Here is a 27,994-nt window from a genome sequence, read left to right as displayed (position 1 = left end):
GTTCCTGTATCTGTTCAACGGCATGTCATTTATGTCAAAGATAGATATGCCCTGGTGGTGGAGAGTAAAAGACCCAAAACCAGTCCCTGCCTTCAAGGAGTATACCATCTAATGGGGAAGGTCAACTCCCATCAGGCACTTAACCTTACAAGCTGTAGCCATCATCTTACTTTGTGAGGAAGGCTCAGGGTCTGCTTCTATGTAGCCCACCCTAAGGTATCTCAGTACCATGAAGAGCAATGCTGTCACTCTGGAGACTACAGTGTACAATGTGTCAGAGAGCTGGACAATGACTAGGGATGAAAGGAGAATTGATGTCTTTGAGCCGTGGTGCTGGCCAAAAGTACTGAATAGACCATGGACTGCCAGGAGAATTAACAGGTTCATTCTGGAGAGGGTGAAGCCAGGCTGCTCCTTGGAGGCAAGGATTCTGAAGCTTATCTGACATACTTTGGACATGTTGCAAGGAAGGACCAGTCCTTGGAGAAGGACGTCATGCTTGGGAGGGTGGAGGGACAGCACAGGAGAGGAAGACCCTCTATGAGGTGGATTGATTCAGTGACTGGGGTGGACAGCACAGGAGAGGAAGACCCTCTATGAGGTGGATTGATTCAGTGACTGGGGCAATGTGGATAGGTGTATCCAAGACAGTGAGACTGGCACAGAACAGAGCAGGCTTAGGGCTGTTGTACATAGGGTCGCTATGATTCGCAGGTGACTCAACAGCACATAACCACCACCAACACCACGAAACATTATTTAGCATGCTTCACACTGCAAACACAAACCAAACCTTTGCTGTCAAATAGATTCCAACTCATAGCAATGCTACAGGATAGAGTAGAATGGTCCCATAGGGTTTCCAAAGTTGTAACCTTTATGGAAATAGATTGCCAGCTATTTTTCCTTTAAACTGTCTGATGGGTCCTAAGTGCCAACTTCTCCTTGAAAGTTAACTTAGCACTTGACCACAGTCTTGTAGTAATGAAAACACAGACTCCTGACATAGCGTTACTTAAAGAATAGTGACTTTCTTAGATAGATTGGCATGTATATTTTCTAAACAAGACCTGATAGAGCACATTTACTATAAAAAGTGACTCAGCTAACACAACTCATATCCTCAACCACAAAACATGTTAAGATGGCAGGCAGACTGGATCAGCAAAGAACACATAACTGGATTAGTGATGCTAAGAACTTTCAAAAGTCTTCCACAGTATCTTTATTCTCCAACAAGTGTGACATTTGGATTCTACCTGAGTGAATAGGCAGGGACAGATCTGAGAAGATGTGATCTCATTTCTGGGCTCAGATGGCACTGTTGAAGAAACCATAGTTAAAATTTATCACCCTGAATATTTGGCTTCAGTAAGTTTGATGTGAGTTGCACTCTTTTTTTTTTTTTTTAAGACACAAGGTCACTTAATATGGTGTGGAGAGAACCCTGGATATGGTGGAGGAGCCCTGATTCCCATCCAGACTAAGTAACTCAATAGTCACCACCCCCAGAAAAACCTTGAGGGCTTAGAAAAACAAAAAACAATGGAGGAAAGGGAGGAAGTTTAGCTAACTGAACGAAAACATACTTTCTAGTAAAATGTTACTTGGCTAAGTAAAGGTCATTGAAACACAATACCCAAGTCTGTGCAAAGGAAGTCTTACTGGGTTTTGGTTTTGTTTTTTATCACCCAAACAAGCCTCTTTTTTTTTGGGGGGGACATTATTTGATTTTTACCAATATAATATCCCACAAGCTTATCTTGTGTTCCCTCTTTGAAAAACAAACATACATTTTTCCATTTGCCACAGAACAAACTGACATTAAAGACTGTTTAGAAGAACATTTCAATTTGAAGGCGTTTGGGGAGAACACTTTCCGCTGCAGAAGACCTTCCGTGTCTCTTCACTATTAACATCACTATTCTTCCTTGATATAGATTCCTGTGGAAAACTTGTCGGAAGATTTGCCAAAGCCAGGAGATGAATAATAGAGCGTGTCCTACTTAGTTACTTGGAAACTCAGTTGACGGCTTTGGGATAGACCCATACAATCTGGCCCCAATCTTGCTAAATATCTTCGAACTACAGAACTCCTTAGCCCTTAGCTTGAGCTGCTGCCCAGTGTCTTAAACTGTACTGGGTCCCATCCGTGCTGCTTCGGCCCCCGGTGGGTGCTAGTCATCGAAGTCTGGGATGTCGTCATAGGAGTAGCCCTGGTAACCTTTGGACGCATAGTAGGCGATGCACAGGTGGTAGAAGCCCGGCAGAAACACTAGGATGCCGATGATCAGCACGGGAACGGCCCGGTCTGCCCCCCCTTTGCTGATGTAGCCTGTCAGCAGGAGGGAGCCGATGATGATGAGAAAGGCGCTGATCAAGAAGAGCACAGTGGCAAGGGCAATGGCTTTGTAAGGGATCTTAGGTGGGCTTTTCTTAAACTGAAGGTCAATGTAGCCATCATCTGTGGAAAGTCTTGAGTATTTCACTTTACTACTGGGAATCCCAGCAGCCAGGTTTGTGCGAGACGGCATCATAACACGTTGACACGGCTACAGTCCGAGGCCGCGCCACCGGGCGCCCGCCACCTCGCCCCGCTCGGCCTCCGACAAACAAGCCTCTTTATACCTATAGTCACACCACATCTGCATCTCCTCTGAGCCCATTTGTAGCGGTAACATTAGGAATTCAAATCTGAGTATTTTAAGACTATGGAGTTTACACAGAACCAACTTTATGACCTCTCACTTTAGAAATAAGCTATTCCCCTCCCCATATCTTTATTTTTTCTTTTCTTAAATTTTATTAATTTTAATTAACATATACAGAGATTTTGGATTTCCATTCATTCATTGTTGCATTTTTCTCCCTGCCCACCCCTCTCCCCCGGTTCGCTCTTCTCTTTGAAAGGTAAAAGAAAAATTCTTTCATTGGTATAAATGCCGCCCCCCAGTACATTCCACTATGCAACCTTCACTGTGGACTCTTGTCATAACCATAATACCCTATCATATATGGCTTTTAAACAGTTCTTTCCCTCATATGTCTTAATGCTGTATACATAATTTTTATCCAATCTTTCTCAACCCTGACGTCAGTCCCGTTCTACAACAGTGGCACCATGCAGTATTTGTCCTTTTGTGACTGAGATATTTCACTCAGCATAATGTCCTCCAGGGTCACCCATTTTGAATAATATTGCATGAGTTCCTTGTTTTTCAATGCAGTGTAGTACTCCACTGTGTGAATATACCAGAGCTTCTCTATCCATTGGTTTGTTGATGGGCACTTGGGTTGTTTCCAGCTCTTTGCTATTGCAAACAAAACCGTGATAAACATGGGTGTGCATATATCTGCCTGGGTGGCAGTTATGGCTTTGATAGGGTATATTTCCAGTAACAGAAGGCACTGGAAAAGTTGTGGAAGAATTACTGGAAGAAAACTTCCCAGGCATAATGAAAAATGACAGAATATATATTCAAGAAGCTGAGCAAACACCATATAGAATGTTGTTGTTGTTATTATGTGACGTCGAGTCGCCTGTGACTCATAGCGACCCTATGTACAAGAGCCCTAAACTCCGCTCTGTCCTGTGCCAATCGCACTGTCTCTGACACTCCCATCCCGCTCCAAAATAAAAACACCAAGACATAACATAGTCAAATTCACCAGAACCAAATATAAGGAGAGAATTCTGAAAGCATCTAGGGAGACACAAAAGCAGATAAGATTAACTGCCGATTTCTCAGCAGAAATCATGCAAGCAAGAAGACAGTGGGTGGAATGACATATCAAACACTCAACTGTCAGCCAAGAATATTGTATCCAGCAAAATTAACCATCAAATATGAAGGAGAGATCAAGATATTCCCAGAAAAACAGAACCTAAAGGAGTCTGTAAAAACAAGACCACTGTTGCAGGAAAGACTCAGAGATGTCCTTTTTAGAGAAGTGTCATCTTTATTTTATATTGGCTCTGGTGGCCTAGTGGCAAGAAGCTATACTGCAATGCTGAAGGCACACAGTTCAAATTCACCAGCGGCTCAGAGGCAGAAGGATGGGTTGTCTCCTCCTGTGGGATTAACTGCCTCTGAAAACCGGTCAGAGGGTCAGCTATAGGTTAGTTCTGAATCAAAGGTCTATCACAACAACCAACCACCATTTTATATTGTTTTGCATACAAAATCCATATACACTGTGTTTTACACTATCCTTCATGCAGTCTCACACAATCGTTCCCATTAATTCAGTTTTATAAAATGAATCACCACTGAACAATATCCAGCATTACTGTGTCTTTTCAGATCCCAGGTAGCTATTCCTTTACCCCCTCCCTCCACCCCTCAAACTGTGTGACCTGGTGATTTATCCCCTGGCAGAGGGATGAGGATAGGCAAGGGGGAATTTGGCTAGTTTAAGTGACAAAGCAGTCCTATTCTTGACAAGAAGGCAAAAATCACACTACTAAATACTATGTATGCATTTATGGAATCACTTTCAACTGAAGCCCTTGTAAGTACTGATCACATTTCAGACAGAAGCTGTTAGAAATTTATCCCTCTTTAGACGTTCCCCTCTTCCCTATGAAATACAACCCTAACTGTGAGAAATACAAATTATTTCAGAGGATCTCAAAAGGCTCACTTAAAACAGACTACCAAAGGGACTGCATCAGAAAATAGAAATATCAATTCTAGATGAAAGCTAAACACACAGAAACCTTCAAATTGTCAAGAAAGGTCATATTAATAATTTCGTTATTTAAGTTCAAGAAACCACTGCCTCTCTTGAGCTTTGCAATCTTACTGCCCATTATCTAATCACAGTATGCAGGATGTAGCATCCAACAATTAGAGCGTGGGAAGTCAGGAGAGAAAATGTAACAATGTTTTCTTAAAGGAAGTGGTCATCAGAAGGCAAGTAATCTACCACATCCTTGATCATGTTGCAAAGGGCTGGGCTGGGCAGAGTCCCAGAACAGGAAGGGAGAACTGAGCGAGATTGGAGAAGTGGGGATGGGAACAAATTCCCGAATGTGTGATGTGAACGTGGACAGCCTGGAGAGATGCGGGAAGATGCAGAGTAGGCCCAGCGTCTGCCACAGGTGAGTCCGGGTGAGGGGCGTGTTAGGCAGGTCCCTGGGCCGAGCCCCAGATCCGGGTGCAGCTCCCACCAGCCACTCCTCTGCCTGCAGCGACCTCCCGGGTGTCAGTGTGCAAAGTCCAGGCTTAATCCTGGCTCCTGGTGGATTAATTAGGGCCTCTTCAATGCAGAAAGCTGAGAGACAGAGGCCTCTTCCCCAGCCGCAGGGGCACCTGGGGGTCGATGACCCTTGGCCTAGCCAGGCTCCCCTCCCCAGACTCCACCAGTCACAAGGTCCTCGGTGATCCGCATCTCTCCAGTGTGAGGTCTCCTTCCCAATGCCTAGTTGAGTTCCTTTGTTTCGTGCCACCTGTCTGGTCTCCGGAGGCAGTGTCTGGCCCTGGCCCTCAGTTTGCAGCCAGTGGCCAGGAGAGGGGAGGGGTGCACCCTGGAGGCTGAGGCGGCCGCGCTATTCCTGTCGCTGTGAGCTACGGGCATGTTATGTGCGGCACCCAATCACGCCTCTGACCCGCTGCGCTGACCTGCACCCCCCTCCTCCCTAATCCCCCAGGCTTTGATTTGATCCTCTGTGTGGAACAAGCTCACCACCCCGTTTGCCCCGCAGCCAGTTGTCCCCAGCCTCGCGGGTGTCCGCAGAAGTCGTCCTCCTCATCCACCTCCGGGAGGTCAGAGGCTTCACCCCGAACTCCTGGGACACCTGGGTCCAGGTCACATCTGCGGCTCTGAGTCGTCGGTGATCCAGCAGCCCCGGGGACCACCACTGCTGCCCCCAGCGCGCAGATGTGGGACTCCCCCAAACTGGGCCAGGGAAGGGGCTTTGGGCAACGCGCTGGCAGCCTTGATAGCCGCAAAAATCAAGATCCACACCCCCTGGAAGCTTCCATACTCCCCATTCCCCTTGCCTGCGGCTGGAAGCCAGAGCCCGAGTGGATTTGCTTTGAGAGGGGCAAGTGGTCATCTGCGGATCTGGATGTATGAGCTCCTGGATGTAAACTGAGCAGGCAAAAATGGGGTCCTGCTAAAGGTTCGGCGGGTCGCGGGGTCCCGGGGGCGCCGACCCCCGGGATGCCTCCATCTGGGCCCTGCCACTTCACGCTGGGCATCATGAGTTACTTCTTGTCTTACTGCAAAACTCACGGCGGCTCGCTGCTCACCGGCTATCAGGCCTTGCGCGCAGAAGGCTTCCTGTGCGACGTCACGCTGGAGGCAGAGGGCAGCGAGTTCCCTGCGCACCGGTCGCTGCTCGCGTGCTCCAGTGACTACTTCAGAGCCCTGTTCAAAAGCCACACCCAGGAGTCGAGGGAGCGCGTCATCCACCTGCACGTGCCCTCGGCGGCTGGCCTGCAGCGCCTGCTTGATTTTATCTACACAGCCTGGCTGCCACTCTCCATGGACACCGTGGAGGACACGCTTGAGGCCGCCAGCTACCTGCAAGTCACAGAGGCCTTGGGGTTGTGCGGCGGCTACCTGGAGCGCCAGCTGACCCCGGACAACTGCTGCTTTGCCGCTAATATGGCAGCGCGCTTTGGTCTACCGCACACGCTGGGGGCGGCCGAGCGCTGCATTGTGCGTCACCTGCGAGAGTTGTTGGCGCGGGGCGCTGGCCCCTCGGGGCTGCTGGAGCTCAACCCCGCGTCGCTCGGGGCTGTGCTGGGTGCCCCCGATGTGGCCCGGGTGCCCGAAGCCCAGCTGCTGGACCTCGCGCTGGCCTGGCTGCGGAGTGAGCCTGCGGCCCCTCGCCTGGCACACTGCGTGCAGCTGCTGGAGCGCGTGCGCTTCGGCCTGGTGCCTGAGCACGTACTGCGGCACGTGTACTCGGGCTCTGGCCTCTCGCTGCCCGTTCGCGTCAAGGGCCTCATCATCCAAGCCCTCACCTACCACACGACGCCTTCCCGCCAGCCGCTCCTGCAGGGCGAGCAGACCAGAGTCCGGAGCCCCCAAACCCGTGTCTTGCTGGTCGGGGGGCGCAGGGCCCAGGTGGTCCTGACAGAGGAGGTGGCGGCCCCGCGTGGGCCAGCCCAAGGCGGGGGCGGTGCGGCAGGGCCCCAAGAGGAGGAGGAAGAGGAGGAGGATGAAGAGGAAGCGTGGGAGCTTACCCAGGACGTGGTGGCCTTCGATGTGTATAACCACCACTGGAGCAGGTTCACACGGCTGCCGAGGCCTCTGCTGGGCCACAGCGTGTGTGAAGTGGGCAACTTCCTGTTCGTGCTGGGCGGGGAGAGCCTCAAGAGCAACGCTTCCGGTCACGTGGCAAGCGCCCGGCCAACAGTCACCGCCCAGGGCCACCGCTACGACCCGCGCTTCCACGTGTGGACGCCGCTGCCCGCCATGCACGAGGCGCGTGCACACTTCTGGAGCGGCGCTGTGGGGGAGGGACTGCTGGCCGTAGGGGGCCTGGGCGCTGATGGCGAGGTGCTGTCCTCGGTGGAGATGTACGACCTGCGCCGGGACCGCTGGACTCCCGTGGGGTCACTGCCGCGTGCCCTTCATGGCCACGCAGGGGCCGTAGGCGATCGGGGCATCGTATACATCTCTGGGGGCAAGGAGGGCAAAGGTGAGGGCAGCACCAATAGCCTCCGCGACGTGTTCGCCCTGTGCCCCGGGGAGCAGGTGTGGAGCAAGAGGGCGCCCATGGGCACGGCCCGCTTTGGGCACCACATGACAGCGCTGCGCGGGGCAGTGTTCGCCTTTCTTGGGCGCTATGAGCCCTTCTCTGAGATCGAGCGCTATGATCCAGGCACAGACCAGTGGACCCGGCTGAGGCCACTGCCCTATGATCGCTTCTGCTATGGACTGGCTGTGGTGGAGGAGACGGCGCTGCTGATAGGTGGGCTCAAGTGGCGAGACTCACGCCAGGTGCCCACCTGCAACGTGGTGGGCTATGACTTGGACCTCGACCGCTGGGAGGACATTGGCTGCGCACTACCCTGGGCTTGGAGTGGCCTGCAGTGTGCAGTGCTGCAGCTGCCTGAGGGTGCGGATGAGGAGAGGGAGGAAGACCTTGAAGGGGCACCAGGTTTAGTGATGAGCTTAATGGGTTAATTGAGGGGAAATTCGTGCTGGACCAGGTTTATCGAGCATCAGATAGATGACCTTTCCTTAAGAGTGCGACTCTGGAAGCAGAGTGGATTCTGAAGGTTAAGGAGGCAAACAAGAGCTTGGCCACAAAGGAACATTTCCCATTAAGAGTAGAAGGCAGGAGAGCTTGGAAACTAGGGCATGGGGATCAGCTTCAGTGAGCTGCTGATTGCCAGAAAGACCCCATGCTAGGCTAGATAGAGATGGTCTTTCTAAAATAAATATGACCCTGTTTTCTCCCTCTTACACTTTTTATGAAGTGTTTACCAAGGTGCTAAACAATGACTGCTTTTGTGGAAAAAAAAAAATCCAAAGGATTTGTGAGACCCAGAAGATTATTGACTGCAAAAGCTGGAATACAGGCACACCTCATTTTATTGCTCTCCACTCTATTGAGCCTCGATGATCATGTGGTTTTTCTTACAAATTAAAGCTCTGGGTGGCTAAGTAGCTTAGGTGTTCTGTTGCTAACTGTGAAGTCTGCAGTTTGAATCCACCAGCAGAAAAGATGCGATAACCTCAAGATTTTATAGGCTTGGAAACCAGTGAAAGGTGTTCATGAGTTGAAACCACGGGGATGGCAGTAGATTAGGTTTTGGCTGGCTTTTGTTACGACCCTGAATTAAGCAAGCCTATCTGTGCCAGTTTCCCCACAATAGTGCTGTCTTTGTGTCCCATTTTGGTAATTCTCATAGCATTTCAAACTAGTTTGTGATGTTATTATTGTTGTGCACTCTCAAGTCGGAATGGAGCCATAGCTGACACTCTGGTGGGTTTTTTAGAGGCAGTTGATCCTGGGGTAGGAGGCTGCCCATCTTTCTCCTACAGAGAACAACTTCGGGATTGTAGCTTTGGGATTGCAGCACAGCTTACTAGGCCACCAGAGCTCCATGCACACATAATAGAATCCTCACTCACTCACCATAGTCAATTCCAAATCATAGTGACTTTCATTTGGTCAGAAGCTGTCAATCTTCATAGGAGGATACTGATTAACTTTCTTTCCCCTAGAGTCTCTGGTGGCTTTGAACCTCCCAGAGATGCAGCATTTTGTTTAGCAGCACAACACCTATGACTCTGCTTTCAGAACTCCTTATAGGCTATAGCATAGTGTAAACACAACTTTTATAACTACTGGGATAAAAAAAAATGGCAGCTTCATGCGACCTGCTTCATTGTACCTCAAGCTTTATTATGGTAGTCTGGAACTAAAGGGTGCCTGCATATAGTCTTAGAAGATGGCATTATCCAAATAATAGTGAAAGTGCCTTGGTTAAACAGCGAGAATCAAAAGGTGAACTAGATTTTATGACCCAGAGCATGGATATATATTTATGGTTTGTGTGTGTATGTGTGTATAACGTATCCTAGGTTTACGTGTGTAATCATCCATTGCCATTCTTGGTCTATTTTTGCTGTAGCTTTGTGCAGCTTGTTGATTTATAGTCATAATTCACCCATAATAATCAGACTCCTTAGCTTAAGTGGGACATCTAACAAAAACCAAACCAAACACCTATTTATTTCATCTTCTTTAAATGATCATTCTGTAGGCATACTAGAGTTTATGTTTGTAAAAATAATCTATATGTTTTTGTGGGTCACTCCCACCCCCACCTTTTCACCCCCACTTCTGTAAAAAGCTCATAGAACAAAGGAGAGAGAAGCAGGTTTGTATAAGGTAAATGGGAAACCAGCTTGACTTTTCAGGGTCTCAAAGGAGAGCATTGTACAATGTATGGTGTGGCAAAGTTGGAATTGGGCAGCATGGCGGCTGTGTGGATAGGCCCCGTATGTGTTCAGGCTGTATGAATAAAGTGCTTCATAAGGATTCATTAAGATCTGAATTTATTTGACTTCAGTTTACAGTGCCACCTCTCTCCTAGATTTGAAAAAAATGCAATAAAATGTACAGATATATAGTGGTAAAAGGTCTCTTTCATGCTAGGTTAGCCACCAGTCTTGAAATTCATTCGTTTATTGTTTACCATTTAATAACAACAGAGTTGACTTTAAAAAAGAAAAAGCGGCTTTGTAGCAACAGAGCTAGTCTTCCCTTCATCTGTTTGCTGTCTACAAGGCAGGACCTGGCCACTGTATACATGACACATCCATTCATCTGCTACAGATATTATTATGTGAACAAACACATTTAGTCTAGTAAACAACAACAAGTCTAAACACCTGTAACAAGCACACTTCCTTTTAGGACAAGAGGTTGTTTTTGATTTTTTGTTGTGTTTTCTCCACTCCCTATTTTTTTTTAACATATACAAAATCCCACAAATTTAATGTGCGTCAGTACCCATGCAGTAAATAAATGTTTTTACAAATAGGTTTTTTTTTTACATGATAAAAATATTACACTGGACCCAAAATTCCATACAAACATTAATACATGATTTCTCATCCATTTAGACTAAATAGAGGGTTACTGAAAATGTGCTGTAGAAAGGCCACTCTTCTGTACAGTTGTGCAAAGTTTGCAAAACGATAGTGAGTCAATGGTGGTTTCAAAAGCAAAGAAAAAAGAGCCTGGCTGTGGAGTTGTTACTTTCTCCTCTACAGCAAAAAGTTTCACTGGCATCTATTGGAACTCTTAAAGATGAAAGTACATTCACTGAGCTGTACAGGCAACAGTAGAAAGCTGATTCAAAGTAGATTTTAGGATACAGAATAGTAATGGAGGGTGCCTTCCTCCTTAAAAAACAGCAAATTGTGACTTGTACATTATGCAGCCAGACACGACAAAGCAGCACGGTCAATAGCATGCTGTGATCGCTTGAAAAAACAAGATGTTTGTAAATGGAAATATATGAAGAGAATGTTTTTCCTAGACTTCATCCACTCTATAGGACAATTCATGAAGCTAGGACAAGCCTCATAGTTGTTTCTCTCATATCATTCAATGCAGCAAATCTCTGAGTTACCACCACCCTTTTGCTCCTTAGAAGAGAAGCACATTTCCCCCCCCAATATTGTTTTTTGTAACACACCTCAGCCTTTACATAACTAGATATATTTTACTTCCTTGCCTGATGTATAATTACATAAGTTTGGTTGATGGGCTGGGGGGAATCAGACACTATCTGGAAAAGTTGATTTCTTTCAGTTTATACTTTGTATTATTTTCAGTTTGAGTTTGAAAGCTGTTAGCTGCCTTTCTGGGCAAGTTAAGTCTGTTTAAAAAAAAATCCACTCTCAGATTCCTCTGTACACAATCAGCATTTCATCACTACAAAAATAAAGGAAGATTTAAACCAAGAAAATAAAGCAGTTCTATCTTCAATTTTGGTCTTAGTTACAAAAACATCTTACAAAGCTTTGCCCTGATAACACCGTTAAGTGTTCTCATAGATTTGGAATAGTATTTCCATTAACCAGCTTTCACAAGTTAATAGACTATTAAGACGGATATTAAGACCTGAACTTTTCTTATGTTGATGCTTTTCTAGTTTGCTTAACTCTCATGTGCGCATCTACATTTCACAAAAATAAAACTACAGCATTAAACTTTGTGCAATGTTTAAGAAAATCCTTAGAACACTTTAATAAATATAAAAAAGGTTTAAATTCTTTCCCACCCACAAGGATGTCTGCACCTGAAAAAATGTAATTTACTTCTGAAGTCTTATTTATAGAAAATTAAAGGGAAAAAAATGACCTTAGATATAAAACTGCCTTTTTTTTCAGTTTTACTACTTGAAGACCACCTGTCTTCAGATTTGTTTGCAAAAGTTAATTTTAAGTCATTAAAGACAGTTGTGGGGATTTTTGAAATTTTTTTTTTGCACATGGTAAACACAAGCTGAGCACTAGTTGCATATAAAATATACAAATGCTCATTAAAGACAGTGGTATTGTGACCTTATTAGGATTTGTTTCATATACTGGTAGTTCAGTAACATTAAAGTATAGCTTGTAAAGTGTCCCCACACAATGATACAAAAACTACCTTATATACTTGTTCAGAGTACTGGAAGGTACAACATGGCCCGAAGGCAGAACACACTTATACATGCGTTTCAATGTAAGAATGAGTATGTGTCAGAGAGGAAGTGATTACATCTACTTCAGAGGAAATATTTAATGGGTCATTTGAAGTGGTGCTCTGACAGATATCCAAGAAAAGGTCGAGGTACATCTGCTTCCATTGTTGGAATTCTTTTGATGTCAAGTCTGGATTGTCTAGAACTTTATCAATAATGGCTACTTCCCCTTCTCTGGCCTGAAAAGCAAAAGGAGTTAAATGTTAAGATGGGGATACATTCATGTTTACTAGGGTGAAGAAGAAAAAAGTTAATAGACAAAAAAAATGTTAAACTGAAAAAATGGCTCTTGTAGCTGATACAAACTTGATGATTTAGAATAAAATCCTGTGTACTTTTCCCCCTACACCTGAGAGATGCTCCCATTGTGCACTGTCTGTGTTTGATCTTTTCTCCTGGTCTGTCCTTTCCCCCATCTCAAGCTATGGAATTTGTCATCATTCTTTAAGCTTCAGTACAAACAGTTCTTATTTCTCAAGGCCTTCTTTAAAGTACTGGGGTGGGGGAGAAAATTGCTTGCTCCCCTATGCACATCTTCCTGTTTTGTCATTATCTGCTTTCGTATATGGTCAATATCGCATTCTGTCCTTTGAGTTTCTTCTGCACCTGACCTATGCTGTATGCAGCCAGCTCTATATGACCCTGCCATACAAGGCCAGCTCCTCATGCATGCTGGAGAGAAAGAATGGTGCTTTTGTTGGCTGACACGTGTAATTCTGGCTATGATATGGCTCATTGCGTGTGACACTGTTAGCCTGCGATGGATGGGAAATGGCCCTACCTTCCCTTCCCCCTTGGAGGCTGGATCTCAGCTGAAGAATAAGCTTCCTCATGGCATCTAATCACAACAATACAACTCTCTGCCTGTGGAGGAGGTGAATCTTCAGGTACAGAGTGAAAGAGAACAGGGTTTGAGACAGTCCAAGAAGTTCAAACTCATTTATGGACTCAAGGAACAGCCTAGGAAGTGTTCTACAGGAAGTAAGGAGTCATGACTCTGACAACCAGAGTTGGGAGGAAAAGATAGCTAAGAAGTTGTTCTGGTCCTAGGGGTATATAGCTTAGTTTGGACAAAATGTACAGAATAGGACTGGGGTTGAGAAGACTACGACCTGCCTGTACTGCGATCAGAGATTTGTCCCTGATTGGGGACTATTAAAATTCCAGGGACCAGACACATAAGATTGTTTGGACAGTTAGTTGCCTCTCTCTAATGGGAGAGTTCATTCCTTAGTCATTTCTTTGCTAAAACCTCTTAATGTTCTCTAGTTTGCTAACAAAAGGCATTTCTTTCCATTGACCTTCTATTCCTCCTAGGTTGCTCCAGCCCAAGAAAGCACCTGCCATCTTTTGCATCTAACCCAGGTAGTTTGGAACTGAGTAGGAAGTGAAATTTTCTTAAGGTGGAATGGTGAAGGTATCTTTGAAGGAATGTTTGGTTATTGGCATTATTCTTTATAAATATTAGAGCCATTTCTTTTTTTAAAATCTAGTTCTCATGCATTCAAATTTCCCATAGATTTGCAATATTGCTTTTATGAATACCAACTTGAAAAGCTATTTTACTCTGAAAACTTGACTACCTGCCACCCAATATTTTTCCCCCTTTCAAAGAATTCATTTTCTGTTTCCCTGTCTCTTTGATGGTGGTCTAGATTTCACAATTACAAAACCTCAGCAGCACACTATGGGTCTGAAAGAGTTCCCTTAGGAGCGCTGTGATCTCTGGTTTCTTGAGGTTACTTTACCATGGATCCTGCATGATAGTTCTTTCCCATTTTTTATTTTCCAGGGGTGCAGCCTTGTTTAGAGTTAGTTTACATGACAGGCCCTCTCTTGGTATATCTTAAGAGTAAGTATTGAGTATGAATACTGCTTTGTCCATATGTACAAGTGAGAGGACTGCACTGGACCACCTCCTTGAACTTTCTGCCTTCCTACTCCTTTCTCAAAGGTGCCCTGGTGGCATGATGGTTGAAATGCTTGGCTGCTAACAGAAAGGTTGGTGGTTTGAACCTACTAGCTGCTCTGCAGCAGAAAGATGTGGCAGTCTGCTTCTATAAACATTACAGCCTTGGAAACCCTGTGGGGCAGTTCTACTCTGTCCTGTAGGGTTCCTGTGAATTGGAATAAACTCAATGGCTATAGGTTTTCTTTCTTTTTGGCTTGCAAACCCTGTGGCAAAGTTGTATTCTGTCCTGTAGGGTTTGCTGTGTATTTGAGTGAACTCAATGGCAACAGGGACTATATTCTTTTCATGGTTTCCTCTCCTGTCTGGGAATAGCATATTCTAAGGTGACTTGGGCGGAGATAAGAGAAGCATACATTTGTATGAGAGAACTCCTATTGTCAGAACCAACTCGTAATTTGCCCTCTATGTGGTTAATCATATGGGAGGATATTGCCCATCTTGCTCCCTTTGAACAGCTGATGGATTCAAACTGCCTGCCTCTGTGTCGGCAGCACAACTCCTTAGCTATTAGGCCATCAGAATCCCTCAAATCACTTAGGAAATGTATACTAAGAAAATAACATGTAAGTTGGGAATTGATAGTATAAACTGAGTAATTATAAATTTCTACATGGAACCTAAATCATGACTTCACTCTAAATACATAGTCATTCATGCAAGAAATAGCCACACAATATCTCAAACCTTTTCAGCACCCTTTACTACACTCTGCATGCATGACAGGTTCATTTAATAAGTCTGGCAACTACACTACCTGGTATATTTATCTTAGGAAAATGAGAGCCTGAGGAATAACACCAGCCTTTTCTTTGGAGGGGGAAAATTACACTTGTTTGCTCCTAGAACTAATTTTCATAACATCTAGTCAGCATGTTGTGATTTTAATGCCAAGTTGATTTCCTCTTTACGCTAACAAGCTTCAGGTTCTTCCAGAGGACCCGGTCTCTTCCTCTCTCTAGGTTTCCTATTTCTTCACCTAGAATCTCTGGTCATCTACTCGGTGTTCAAGAAAGAAACTCTTAAGGAATTTCTCCTTTCATTTAATTTCTTACCTTTAAAGTGCTTTTGAGAATTCTCAGCCGGTGTAGTTTTTCATTCATTACAGGATCATTACATCTTTTGATAAAAGACAGCTTGTATTCCAGCTTAGTTGAAATGCGATGTTCTCCTAGAGGTGACAGACTGGCTTGCTCCAATGCCCTGTATAAATCCTGCAATGAGTCTCCTAACTTTTCTTCCCTACTTCCACCTGTAATTTCCAAAAACAGATAAAAATGAATTCGATGTAATAAACAATTCTTTGACACTAAAAAAAAAAAAAAATCTACCACTACTAAATAAATAAATAACACAACAAACCAAAAACAAAACCAAAAGAAAAACAGGATAATGAATGACTGGGGAACACTCTGTTATTAATGGTTTTCAAAGGAACACAGCTGCTAGTTATACTGGGTAAAAATTAGCTATAAGCAGCCAATTGCTTTAGTATGATTAAATAATACGATGCCTTGACTTGCCAAATATTCTCTTGATAGCAAATAACTATACATATCATGAGTCCATTTAGTTAAAAGAATTAGAATACAAAAGGTACACAACACAGAAACAATCTTGCAGATAATTTAGTATTTAAAAACATTGTGAATCCCTTGTCATCGTATTGATAAGCATAGAGGTGCTGATTCATAAAGCTCTCTTGGGTTAGCAGGTACTAAATGAACTGCTTTTTACTGTTTTTCCAGACATTATAAGGTATAATGGCATTCATTGGAGCATATTTGATTACAAAAATCTTCCAATACTCTGCCGTAGAGGATATTAGCTATCATGTGACTGTCACAGTAATGCCTGACAAACAATAAATACACTAAATGATCATAAATTGTCATCAGTAATGCTTTAATGAAATGAAATGTGGTAATATGCTGATATGCAAATTTAAGAAAAATATGGTACATTCTAAGAGAAGCTACTTAGCATTTATAAGACCTGGGAAGAAAATATTCTAATTAATTAATTTTGAAGGGGGGGAGGGAAAGAAGACTGGCTCAGGAAAGGATTCTAGATTAGCTGAACAAATTAAACTCCCATCTTGTTTTTTAATGGCCTGAATACTAATGTTGTGTGCTTTCCAACAATGATAAGCCTAGATGAGCTGGGCTTTTGCTTGGAGTGATTGATTGGAGTCGGGCTGCATCATACTTCCTTTAATAGATAGCCATATGATGTCTTATTTGAGGGATACTAATTATATTGCTCAAGGAGCAAATATGGAATGTTTTCCCTTCCACCATGGTCCATGTATTATTTTAGGATTTCTGACCCAATAGGAGCATTGGTGGTACAATGGTTAAGTGGTTGGCAATCTGAACCCACAAGTGGCTCCATGACAGAAGAGACCTAGTGATTTGGTTCCATAAAGACTGCAGCCTTGGAAACCCTACAGGGCAGTTCTACTCTGTCATTTAGGGTTTCTGTCTCTTTATTGACTAGATGGCACAAAACAACTGGTAATAATAGTAGTATGCTATGCAGTGGGCCAGATGCTTAATTACTATCTATTATCTCACTTAATCTTTGCAATACTAGATCTACTTTATCTTCATTTTACAGCAGGTAAGCACTTTGCCTGAGGTCATATCTAGTAAGTGGTGAAGCTAGAAGTACAACTGGGCAGCCTGCCTCCAGAACCTACGATTTTAACAATCTTATACTGCCATTTCCCCCTCCCCCCACCTCAGTAATCATTTGTACTGTCTATTTAACAAGTAACTGTTAATATGACACACTCTAAAAATGTAGCCTATAAGTGATTTTTAAAGAAGGGTACCTGAAACTGCCTGGAAAAAAGTTTATAAAAATACAGTACCTTAACTGGAAAGGATCACCCTTAGGATTAAAAAGTAGCTTCATTTAAATGTCAAATTCAACTCTTGGCTCTCCTGCCAAAGTTATCAACTAATGGTAATGTTGAGTCCTTCCATTAGAAAACCCCTTGTCCTCATCAGCACACGCTATCGCTATGGGTGCTCAGCCCGCTACAATGAATTTTAACGTCTGAACCAGAGCATAACTTTGAGCTATAAAAAGAACAGAGACTCAAATCCCACTAAATAACCATTTTTAAAACTCTCTACAGGCTTATCCTTCGATGTTTCCAACACCTACAGGATTGTGAGTAATTCTTGGATGTAAAATTGTAACAAGGAAGAGCTGGGTTAAGAGCAAGACTAAAGTAAGATAGATAGCAATGGTCTGGAGTGAAGGCAGTATGAAGGCACGTACGTTAGAGTAATGAAATGGAGTTGTAAAAACAAGGACACATTTGGACAGCATAAATCCCATTTCATAAAATCATGATTGAGGGAAAGGACCTCAAGGAATTATTTAATAGTCATCAGTCTTTTTGCCTTTTAACAAGGCTGCATCTAAAAAGATAGAGGGCAGGATAGAAACAAGAGGCCTAAGAGATGTGAATTATAGTTGTTAGGTATCATAGAACCTAGTGTATTATTGCTTCTTCACCTCTAAAGAGAAGGGAAAAGGGGTTCAGATTATAGTTTTAAGAGAGGCAGAAATGTTCTTATACAGTAAATTTCTATTTTAACATAACCTTCCTCTATATTACGTAGTATTTAGGGAGTATACATTTTGTTTAAAAGATACTGTGCTTAATATACATTTTGATCCAGTTTTCTTTTCCCCCAGTGCATTAAGTTTGCAGAATAATGGGGCAGATGACCAATTTTGACAAAATTTCAGGGTAGTTTTACTTTAAGTAGGGTAAGTAAGATTTAGTATAAAAATGAAATTCAGAGCCATTAAATAAATAGAAGTGGAAAGCTTTTTTCCCTCCCCTCTCACTGTTAAGGCGGGGGGGGGCGGGGCGGGGCGGAAATCCTTCAACCAAAAGACAACATAATTATACATAGAATCTAGCTTGACAGCTGTAAGAAGAATTGAGTATGGATTTATCTCTGGTCAGCACATTTGAACAAGGAATCACAATGAGACGGAACACAGAAACATTTCCAAGTATAGTAATGGAAGAGTGTGTAATCAGAGATAAGCAGACTCCCATTTCCTACACATCACACACATATGTAACACTGCACAAGACACAGTGGTGGAATGAGTAAGGATGAAGGGTTGATGCTAGACCCCCCCCCCAAATGCCACTAGTTACCCCACAGTTTAAGACTAGACAGAGAATCCTTTTCAAAGGGTGAGGGCAATCACATTAGAAATCTGACTCACTGTGCTCAACAGTCAAAACACAACACAGAGCTCAACATTCAAGACAAAAACAGACCTTTATTTTCTTTTATATTTTTCAATTGGGTTCCTTGATTTTGCTCAGATGAATATCAGTTAAGTCAATTGGGGTTACTGTTGCAACTGCAATTATGAAAGCACCTTGGTTTTCTTTTATTGGCCATCTTCTTCTGGCTTCTCTCTTTTTAAAATCCTGGTTTTCTTCTTTCCAAAGAGTCTTGCCCTTGTAGCTTGCTTAGGAAGGGGAAGCAAGTACTTGATGAGATCTGCTCTTTTCTTTCAAGGCACCCATTTAGCCACTGGAGAACTGGCCTCTAACCAGATTTTGGTGGTTTGGTTTGGTTTTGATTTGCAGTCATGAACAGATATTTCTGGAAAGTTGGCCAAGTATAGAGGAGTACATTCAAATCACAGGATACATATAGCATCTTCTGTGCTTCCTAATGAGGAAGTAGATCATTGCTACAGTGAAAGTTTTTGTATTTGTATTTTCTTTATTCATAAAAAATTATACCTGATTTATCCAGAAAAATATAGGCCTGTTGTAGAAGAAATCCCCTTCCCAAATTATGTTTGCAATATGCCAACTAGTCCTGTGCTACACTGCATGTGTTGAATGCCAGTTTTCCTAAAGCAGAGCAAACATTTAAAGTTCCCTTTCCAATATAAAATTTGATTGACTAATAGATTCGAGGAATCTAATTATGTTATTGATGAAATAATTCAGGGAGAGTGTCAAACTCCGTGGAGGGAAAAGGAGGAAATACTGTTTCTTGTCTCAGTTACTAGCCAGTGAAATAATGTGAATCTCAGTATGTGGTGGGCATCACAGGTGCAATTTGTTTGGTTCTTTCAGTCTGTCTGACCTCCAGGTAGTGAGTGACCAAGAAAAGTTCAAAGAAAAGGTTAGCTAAGGAAAAAGAATATTCTGTTGGTGGTTTCTTGCAAATTGCTCATAAGCAGATGACAAGGCACGTTTCAAATATCAAAAGGTCTCTGGGTTGATGCATTTCCTTACATTTCTGGCTTGGTGCTTCTGAAACTTTTCTAGCTGTGTACCACTGCCAGTTAAAATACTTCTCTTGTTCTTCTCTTAAAAACCTGTATCACTATATAATAATAGTTACCAACCATACCCAGAAAAGAAACTCCAAAGGATAAGATCTAAAATCTGAGGAGGTATTTGCAATGTTTTTATTCTCTCTCTCTCCTTCCTGTACCTCACTGGGCCCTCAGAGAAGTATACTGTGACTTCCCCATTGCTCTGGAATAGCACTTTATGCACCCAACATGAAACTGAGTGATGATCTTCTCCATGAAACACTCTAAAGAGTTCCCTATCAGGTGGCTGTAGAATTGTCATGGTAGTCTCATGTGTAATTCATGTCTCTTTGGTGAAAAGTTAGGAGAGAGGAATAAGAATCTAGAAGATCTAAACATTTGCTTTGGCTTTTCCCCCACCCCCCATCCCCTGTAATGGCAATGCTGAAGGAAAATGAAAATAAGAGCAAACCTCTCAAATGAGTAGATCAGTTGGTTCCTGAAAGACCAAACTAACAATCCTGGGATGTGTGCTACAAAGAAACTGTGCTTTTTAAAAAATTGGGCAATAATGTCCTCTTAGAACAGCTTTTCTTTTCCCAACACAGCTGGGTAATGGACACAGAAGGTTGTGAAAGGTTAAATAACAAGTGGTAGAGAAGGCTGCACATAGTAGTATTAGTCATCAGTCAAATTTGAGAGACATTAATTCTTGGACAAGTGCAGCCTGCTTTAAGGTTTCCAGACTGATATCAAATACGTGGAACACTATTCTTGTCACAAAGGGCAAAAAACATTTGTACTTAGGCCACAGGAATATTTTCTATGACTACTAACTTACTATCACATTCGTCTATTTATATGTCAGGTGGTAGTAAACAGATTTAATGTCTTTTAAGGTTTGCTAAAGATGATTAAGTATTTAGGAATTTATGCTATCTTTAGAATAATTAAATATTAACTTCTAATTTATGGTTTTATATGTCAAGTAGCTGCAATGCCTAGCATTGTTAAAAACGAGGCAGAGGGCAGTTTGGTGTATCAGAAATGAGTATAAAATTTTAAAAGCTAGTTTTCAGTCTTTGTTCTTTAATCTTTCTTGTTTTGTTTTCAGAAGTAACTGCTTATTATTTTTATGGAATATAATTATACCCAAACCTTTCCACTGGGAAAGAATTTCTTTGATTAAAAGCCATATTATAGCAAAACGAAAGAAAACAATACTTCTTAAAAAAGGATAGCTGAGCAGACACACCAACACTGCTAATTACGTGTGTGTGTATGTGTGTGTGTGTGTATGTGTGTTAAAGTACATTCAAAGACCATCCTTGTAAAAATGACACTGCACTTCACAAACTCAGGTATGGCCTATCTATGTGTCTGTAAATCCCTTTAGAACACTAAGATGGAATGGAAGAGAGAGAGCTGAAATGCATTCTATATTTCATTCTCTAAGTCAGCCATTTCCACGAAATTTTGTAGCTTAATGAAGCAAATCTACGGCAATGGTTGAACTTTTAGAGCACTGGAGTTGTGATGGATTTTTCAGATAGCAGAGGCCCAGTGCTCTTGGCACTGACTTATTGATCCAAAAGAAGGGAAGGCTCTTTGAAGGACTATCACAAACATAAATGAATGATTCTAGATTTATCTATCAAATTTAGAAAATGAAACTAACAGAACCATGGAGATCAAAGTATTTGGGTTTTAGGCAGAACTTTATAAAAGTGATAGTTTAGAACCAAATCTACAAGATAATTGAAAATGTGTAGTCACCATATTCATTCCTTACTGAGAAAAAAACTCTAAAATTCTTCCGATCATGAAATTTTACTATGACTTTCATTACTATTAAATTATATTAACATGCTTGTTGATGGATTTCTACATAGTAGAGCTATGATTTATATATATACTTAAAACACACATGAGAATGGTTATAGCACAGAGGCAATCGTAAGGCAGATCAATGTGATTTTATTCACAACACAAATTCCATTTGTGAGAAAGAAGCAGATTACTTCTCTTTAGAAAGATATTTATGATCAGGCATATTAAGCAAATTACTTAGCTATCTAAAAAGATCTGATATCAACTGGTCATATTTTTATTTTTAAGTAATCTATATTTTTTTTACAGGTATTCACATTATGCAATACCACACACTCCGGCGACAGGAAGGGGGGGGGCAACATTTCAAAATACAGTTTTAAATTATCTGTTCATTGCACAGTATGAAATATCCATTAATTAGCATTGAAATTATTACAGTGTATCTTATCCAACTAAATAAAGGAAATTTCACATCCACTACAGAAGGAAAAGAGACCAATATCGAGCCACAGGGGACTCAGTTACATAGTATTAAATAATATCTGAAGCTAGTTTGAAAGACATTCAGACAAAATTTTTTTCCAAAATGAATGTCACAGCCTATAGATTATGAATACTTTACAGAAAAGAATAGCTCATGCCTGTCCTATGAGGCAACACCATTGATATACAAGTGCCAAGAAATAAGAGGAAAATTAGGGTTTTATCTGAGGAATCTAATAAAGCCTGGAATGAGGAATTTTCATTATTGTCACCAAAAGCAGTCTGTGTTGCACGGAATACACTTTATAATAGAATCAACATCATAAATTTCAGAGAAGGTTGTGTATACCTTGCCTTAATAGATTACACTTAATTTAGTACAATACAGAACGTCAACTTTTAAAAATGCAAAATACACTTATACAGAATTTGCTTCCTCTGCTTTGCCATAAAGAGGCCACTGAAGAGTCCATTAAAACCAGCCCAGGTTTCTAGTGATTAGAGCTGGTCCCTCTCTTTCCTGGGGTCAGCCAAATACAACTGAAGTGTCCCCACACCAAGCCCTCCCATCCAGCCCCTTCGCCCTCTGTTCTCCCACAGAAAAGGCAGTTTTCTGTTACTCTGCTCCATCTTGATTGGCTTTGATCTTAGCTAGTCCCAATGTAGAAAGCTCGCATTCTTCTTAAGAGTGGCCTGTCCCTCTCAATATCCCTTCAGCGAGGCCCCACATCCAAAAACCTTGATGATCTAAACTTTTTAAAAGTCTGTTTTCTGTTATAAACAGCAAGGACGAGGCCATTTTAGTTGCTTGCAAGAGGTTGATGCTGAGTCTGTGCCGAGCCGACTCTCTCCGATCTAAATTCTCTAAACATTAGCTTAATCTGTGAGTCCAATGGGTTCAGTGCCAACAGAAGTGGATCCGATTTGGCATGGAGAGGTTCTACCAACTCTCGCAGTGTATTAGCCTAATATGATAAAGCAGTGATACAATATGATGAAAGACCTGCAAGTGCCATTATTTCCAAAAGCATATTAGTATTTGTACTAGAAATACCATCATGCAATACCCATGAAGAAAAAAAAATAGAAAAATGTGGCTAGAATTGCATATGGTTTTAATACTATGATGTTTTTCTGTTGGCATGCAAGTGTACTTAGCCAGAAATTGGATACTTTATAAGCCTGGCCATTTGAAAATGCCAATGTTACATATACAAAATAATATATAGGGCAGATAAATGTTTTCTCACCTCTATACTTGTATATGCACATCTGTAATTTTAATCAGAAAAGTTTAGGTTAAAAGTATTTTCTAAACACATATAAAATGATTAGTATTTCAATAAAATGAAACTACTTTTATAGAAGATCTTTCCCCCAATTCATCAATCATAAAGAAATCTTCTGCTCTACTTTCTTCTAAATTTTCCTGAACTCCCTGGATAGATACGGTAAATTGAAACCAAAGTCATTGCTATCGAGTCAATTCTGAGCCTACCAAACAGAGTCCCTCGTTGGGTTTTCAAGGCTGTCATCTTTATGGAAGCAGATTGCCACATTTTTCTCCCATGGAGCAGCTGCTGAATTTGAACTGCCAACCTTTAGTTTAGCAATTGAGCATTTAACTTCTGTGCCATCAGGGCTCTTTGATAATATACTGCTACCACATCCTAATCAGTGAGATTGCACAATATGCCAGCTAGCATCTCTCCAATGAGGAGACTACATGCGAACAACAAAGTGAAGAAAAATCCAAAAGCTGTAACAAACATGATTAATGAGTGACTTTGTACCTTCGCAGAAGCCATATGTGAAGGAGTTAAAAGACTAAGGATTCTGAATGACGAAAAAAAAAAAACAACAACTAAGAACATATCTAATAAAATGAATTGTAGTCTTTTTTAGTTAATTTTATCTTGGGTTTAGAAAAGTTCCTATATTTTCAGCTGGCACCGATCAGTAATCTTTTTTGTGTTACATTTCTAGCTCAGGGCAGACTTTGATCTGCAATACCCAGCAGTATCTTTTGAGCTATCTTACGAAGAAGAAACAAGGAGGAAAAGGGAACAGAGAAAGCATGCTGTTCATTACCGCCTTCCTTACAAAATGGAGAGAGGCATGTATTGCCTAGAACATCGGTATCTAGAAAAGTGAATGCAGCACAATTCAGAATGAGTTGAACTAACTTTGGTTTATCAAACTTTTATCCTTTTGCAGAAAATGTACTAGGAACTGAGTCATCTTCATATGGCGGCTACGTGATACAAAGGAGAAGACCCCATTTTTAAGACTATTATAGTAAGAGAATGCCAGCCAGCTCTGGCTTCCATCGCATCATTTCATAAGATAATGGAATTCCAAACAGTAAAATCAGAGGCAATTGGACCTTAAGCACAAGGTCATCCCTAAATTATCTAAGCAATTAAAAAATATATAAGTTGTTGTTCTGAGCACAATTCTCATTTCCCCTTAGATACAGCACTAGAAGGGTTTAATGTCTAGTGCTTCCCCTAATACCCACAGAGCCTAGTTTTTTGAAAAACCAGCCTATGAAAATGAAACACAGTTCTATACTAGCACACATTTAGTCATAAATTACTTTAGGGAAATCTAAAATAGAGGCCAGGTGACTATATTAGCGAGGTGGAAAGTTACTTACATTTGTAGCCTTGTTTCCCAAAACAAAAACCCAAACCATAGTATTTGCTATTGAATTGACTCTGTCTAGTGGTAACTCCATTCTGATTTTGAGCAATAGATCACAAAGCCTTTTTTCTGAGGCACCTTTTACCTCCTGGTTAGAAGTTCAGCATGAGTGCTACTTCTATCACCCAAGGACTCTCACTATTTCATTGTTGTTGTTAGGTGCCATCGTGTTGACTATGACTCATGATGACAGTATGGACAACAGCCCCAAACCTTGTCCTATCCTGTGCTACTCTCATCACCTCTGAGACACTTGGGCTCATTGCTGTGGTCACCGTGTCAGTATGTTTCATTAGGGGGCTTTCTCTCCTTCACTGACCGTCCACCTTTCCAAGCATGATGTTTTTTTCCAAAGGACTGCTCCCTCCTGACAACAAGCCCACAGTATATTGGGTGACGTATCACCACCCTTTCCACTAAGGAGCACCCTGGTTGCACTTTCTCCAAGACAGATTTGTTTCTATTCTTAGGTGCCATCAAGTTGCGTATAACTCGTAGAGACTCTATGAACAACAGAACTGAACCTTCATGTATCCTGTGTCATCCTCACCATCTCTGACACACTTGAAGCCCTCACTGCATTTACTGTATCAATCCATTGGTTGAGGGTCTTCCTCTCTTTCACTGAACCTCCACCTTTCCAAGCATGATGTCTCTTTCCAAGGAAGAGTCTCTCCTAGCAACATGCCCAAAGTATGTGAGATGAAGCTCAGCCATCTTTACCTCCAGCGAGCACTCTGGCTGCACCCTCTCCAAGACTTATCTGTTTGTTATTTTGGCAGTGCATGGGATATTGAGTACTCTTCTCCTTCACCAGAGATGACAGAATTAATTTGTTTCTATAGGCTTGTTGAATTCTACTCCAAGAGACCTCCTCAATCAGAATACTGCCAGAGTGCCGGAGAATGGTGAGTAAGAATCATTCTTTCAAATGGGCTACAACTAATTACCAGTCTGTGTGCATATTTGTATAAGAGAAGATAACTCCTTAGCAGGGTTTTGAAATAATAGTACTTAGTATCACTCCCTCCTTTCCATAAGCAGAATTTCCATGTAGGGTAATCAGGAATCTGCATTTTAAGCAAACTTCCCAGGTGATTCTTGTGCCCACTTAAGTTTGAGACCTACTGCTCTGGGCTAGTTCTACTCAGGTTGGTTACGTGGTGGGAGCCTAGGCGGCACAGGAGATTTATGACTAACCAAAAGGCTGGCTGTTCTAACCTTCCTGTGGCTCTGTGGAACAAAGGCCAGGCGATTTGCTCCATGCAGATTATAGCCAAGCAAACCCTATGGGGCACTTGTACTCTTTGACACCTGGGGTTACCATGAGTCAGGGTCTGACTTGATGACAGCTAACAACAACATACAGTGGAGAGGGCTGGCTGGAGTTAAACTCCGTTTTTTTGTACAGTATACAAACGAAATGTATGATCTAATCAGCAGCACTTCAGTTGGGGACACCATATAGCATTTTATATTTAGTCCTATCACCATTATACTACACAGTTCAAACAATTTCAAGGATTTTGGTAAAGGATTCTGATGGCAATATCTTGGCCTACTGGATTTTGATGCCAAAATCCTTGGTATATTGCTGAAAGAAATTCTTTAAAACTATCCTTTCATGTAGAATTAAACAGTTCCCATTTCTTTTTTGAGGCAAACCAAACACTCACAAAGATACTTTTTGACTCAGTACTGTTGAATAAAATATGAGTGTCTTAGTGTGCAATTACCCAATATAAAATATGAATAGTGTTGGTAAGGCTGGTAAGTTAGAGAGAAAGGCATAGAAGGACTGCTGGTATATGGGTAATCTATATAAATCTCTGAAAAAGAGACCCACACTCTAAGATACTATTCTGTGAAAGGCTATTCTGACTCCTGTGAATGTTAGGTTTACAAGCCTTTTGCAAGTCTCTTTCTGGTTCTCAACACTCTCGTTTTCTCGCTTTGTGTCTGTGCTGTACTCCATCTCCCCTCGCCTAGTGTCTACATCCCTTTTTCTACTCTTCTCCTTTGTAGCTGATAACTTACTTCATTTATCTCCTCTCAAGCAGTCAAAGATTATTTATTATAGTGGTGATAGATTAATTTTATTTCTACTTTTAAAAAGGACAAGTGGAATTCATATAGCTCTTGATGGTTTTCTTTCCTTTTGGCCTAACTCTTAACTATTAAAATATTCCATACTCCAGCTATTGAAATAAATATCACTATTTAGTAAATGCCCAACAAATTACATTTTGAAACAACAGCAATAAATATATCTATGCTACCCCAGAGAAAATCAATAATGGTTCTGTTTGACATATTAATTAGCAAATATTTACTAAGCTTCCACTCATCACTGAAACATGAAGAGACCAATCTTATTTCCCTGGCACTTAATAACCCCTTGATATTTGCACAGTGAATCCAGATATCCAGTCATTTTGAATCAAGATTAATATGACTTATTCTAGTATAGGTCCAGTTTCTATGCAAGTTCTCACCCCAAGTATTTAAAGGAGATCGCATTCCCTCCTCAATCTGTTTTATAAATTTAAATTAATAAATTATAATTCATACATTTTCACACAAAGTGCCACACAAACAGTAAGCAGTGATGTAAATACTGGAAAGAGGAGCTTTATATATGTTACCAGGTTCCCAATACTGTCCCTGATAGGGACGCCCGAGGATGAAATTATTCCTGGACTTTCAACTGGTTCATCCTGGTTCAAATTTCTTCTGATAATTTGCATTTTTCACTTAGTATAAAACTCTGAAACTGAATCCACTGCCATTCAGTTGGTTCTAACTCATATAAACTCTCTGAAGTTGTAAATATTAATGGGTGAAGACTGTTAGTCTCCCAAGAAGTGGCTGGTGGATTCCAACTGCTGACTTTTTTTAGCAGCCCTAGACAATATCCACTCTTCCACTAGGGTTCCTTACATCTAGTATATTTGGGTGGAAATACAAATTAACAGCAGGAGGCTGAAACAGAATGAACTGGGTTGAAGCCTTGGATTATACATATAATTCATGATGGAGGTGCAAATATTTGCAAGAGAATGATTACATCAGAATACAAATCAGATTAAAAATGTTTTCCTTAGTGCATGAAAGAGAAGAAAATGCTTGAAAACAGAAATAATTGTCCACCTGGGAAGAGCATTTTCAAAGATGCCTACTTAGGCCCGAGTTCGAGGAGAATTAGATTTACTTAGTTCCAATTAGGTAGTTCTGGTGCCTTAGTGGTAAGGAGCTGCATTGCCAACCTGAAGGCACAAAGTTTGAATCCACCAGCTGCTCAGTGGGAGAAAGATGAGCAATTTCCTCTCATGAGATTTACTGCCTCTGATAACCTACTGGAGGGTTAGCTAGGAGTCAGTTTCAACTGGACAGTACATAACAACAACAATAATATTATCAGTGGCAAATTTAAGCCACTGGCTACTTGTTA

General features: G+C 41.8%; 3 protein-coding genes across 3 annotated transcripts in view; 1 reads left to right on the top strand and 2 right to left on the bottom strand.

The window, feature by feature from the left end:
* Positions 1–2,177: 2,177 nt before the first annotated feature.
* On the bottom strand, positions 2,178–5,544 carry LOC102873999 (transmembrane protein 230-like). The gene is made up of 2 exons (XM_006899527.1): positions 5,530–5,544; positions 2,178–2,552 (listed from the first exon to the last, which is right to left on the bottom strand). Exon 2 carries the CDS (start codon positions 2,535–2,537, stop codon positions 2,178–2,180), a length of 360 nt encoding a protein of 119 aa, XP_006899589.1. The 5' UTR covers positions 2,538–2,552; positions 5,530–5,544.
* A 663-nt stretch (positions 5,545–6,207) lies between these two features.
* On the top strand, positions 6,208–8,145 carry LOC102856826 (kelch-like protein 34-like). Its single transcript, XM_006899545.1, has one exon. It carries the CDS (start codon positions 6,208–6,210, stop codon positions 8,143–8,145), a length of 1,938 nt encoding a protein of 645 aa, XP_006899607.1.
* A 3,900-nt stretch (positions 8,146–12,045) lies between these two features.
* The window catches only part of CNKSR2 (connector enhancer of kinase suppressor of Ras 2), a 287,354-nt gene continuing 271,405 nt past the window's right edge, over positions 12,046–27,994 (bottom strand). Inside the window, exons 20-21 of the mRNA XM_006899544.1 lie at positions 15,255–15,451; positions 12,046–12,409 (exon numbers count right to left, since the gene is read on the bottom strand). Coding sequence (XP_006899606.1) covers positions 12,194–12,409; positions 15,255–15,451 — 413 coding nt within the window. The 3' untranslated portion in view covers positions 12,046–12,193. The remainder of the gene's footprint in view (positions 12,410–15,254; positions 15,452–27,994) is intronic.

The sequence above is a fragment of the Elephantulus edwardii genome, unplaced genomic scaffold (assembly GCF_000299155.1).
Source record: "Elephantulus edwardii isolate Elephantulus edwardi_28Jun2011 unplaced genomic scaffold, EleEdw1.0 scaffold00260, whole genome shotgun sequence".
Taxonomy (NCBI): domain Eukaryota; kingdom Metazoa; phylum Chordata; class Mammalia; order Macroscelidea; family Macroscelididae; genus Elephantulus; species Elephantulus edwardii.
The sequence above is the reverse complement of the archived record's forward strand: the minus strand, read 5'-3'. Positions and strand labels throughout refer to the sequence as shown.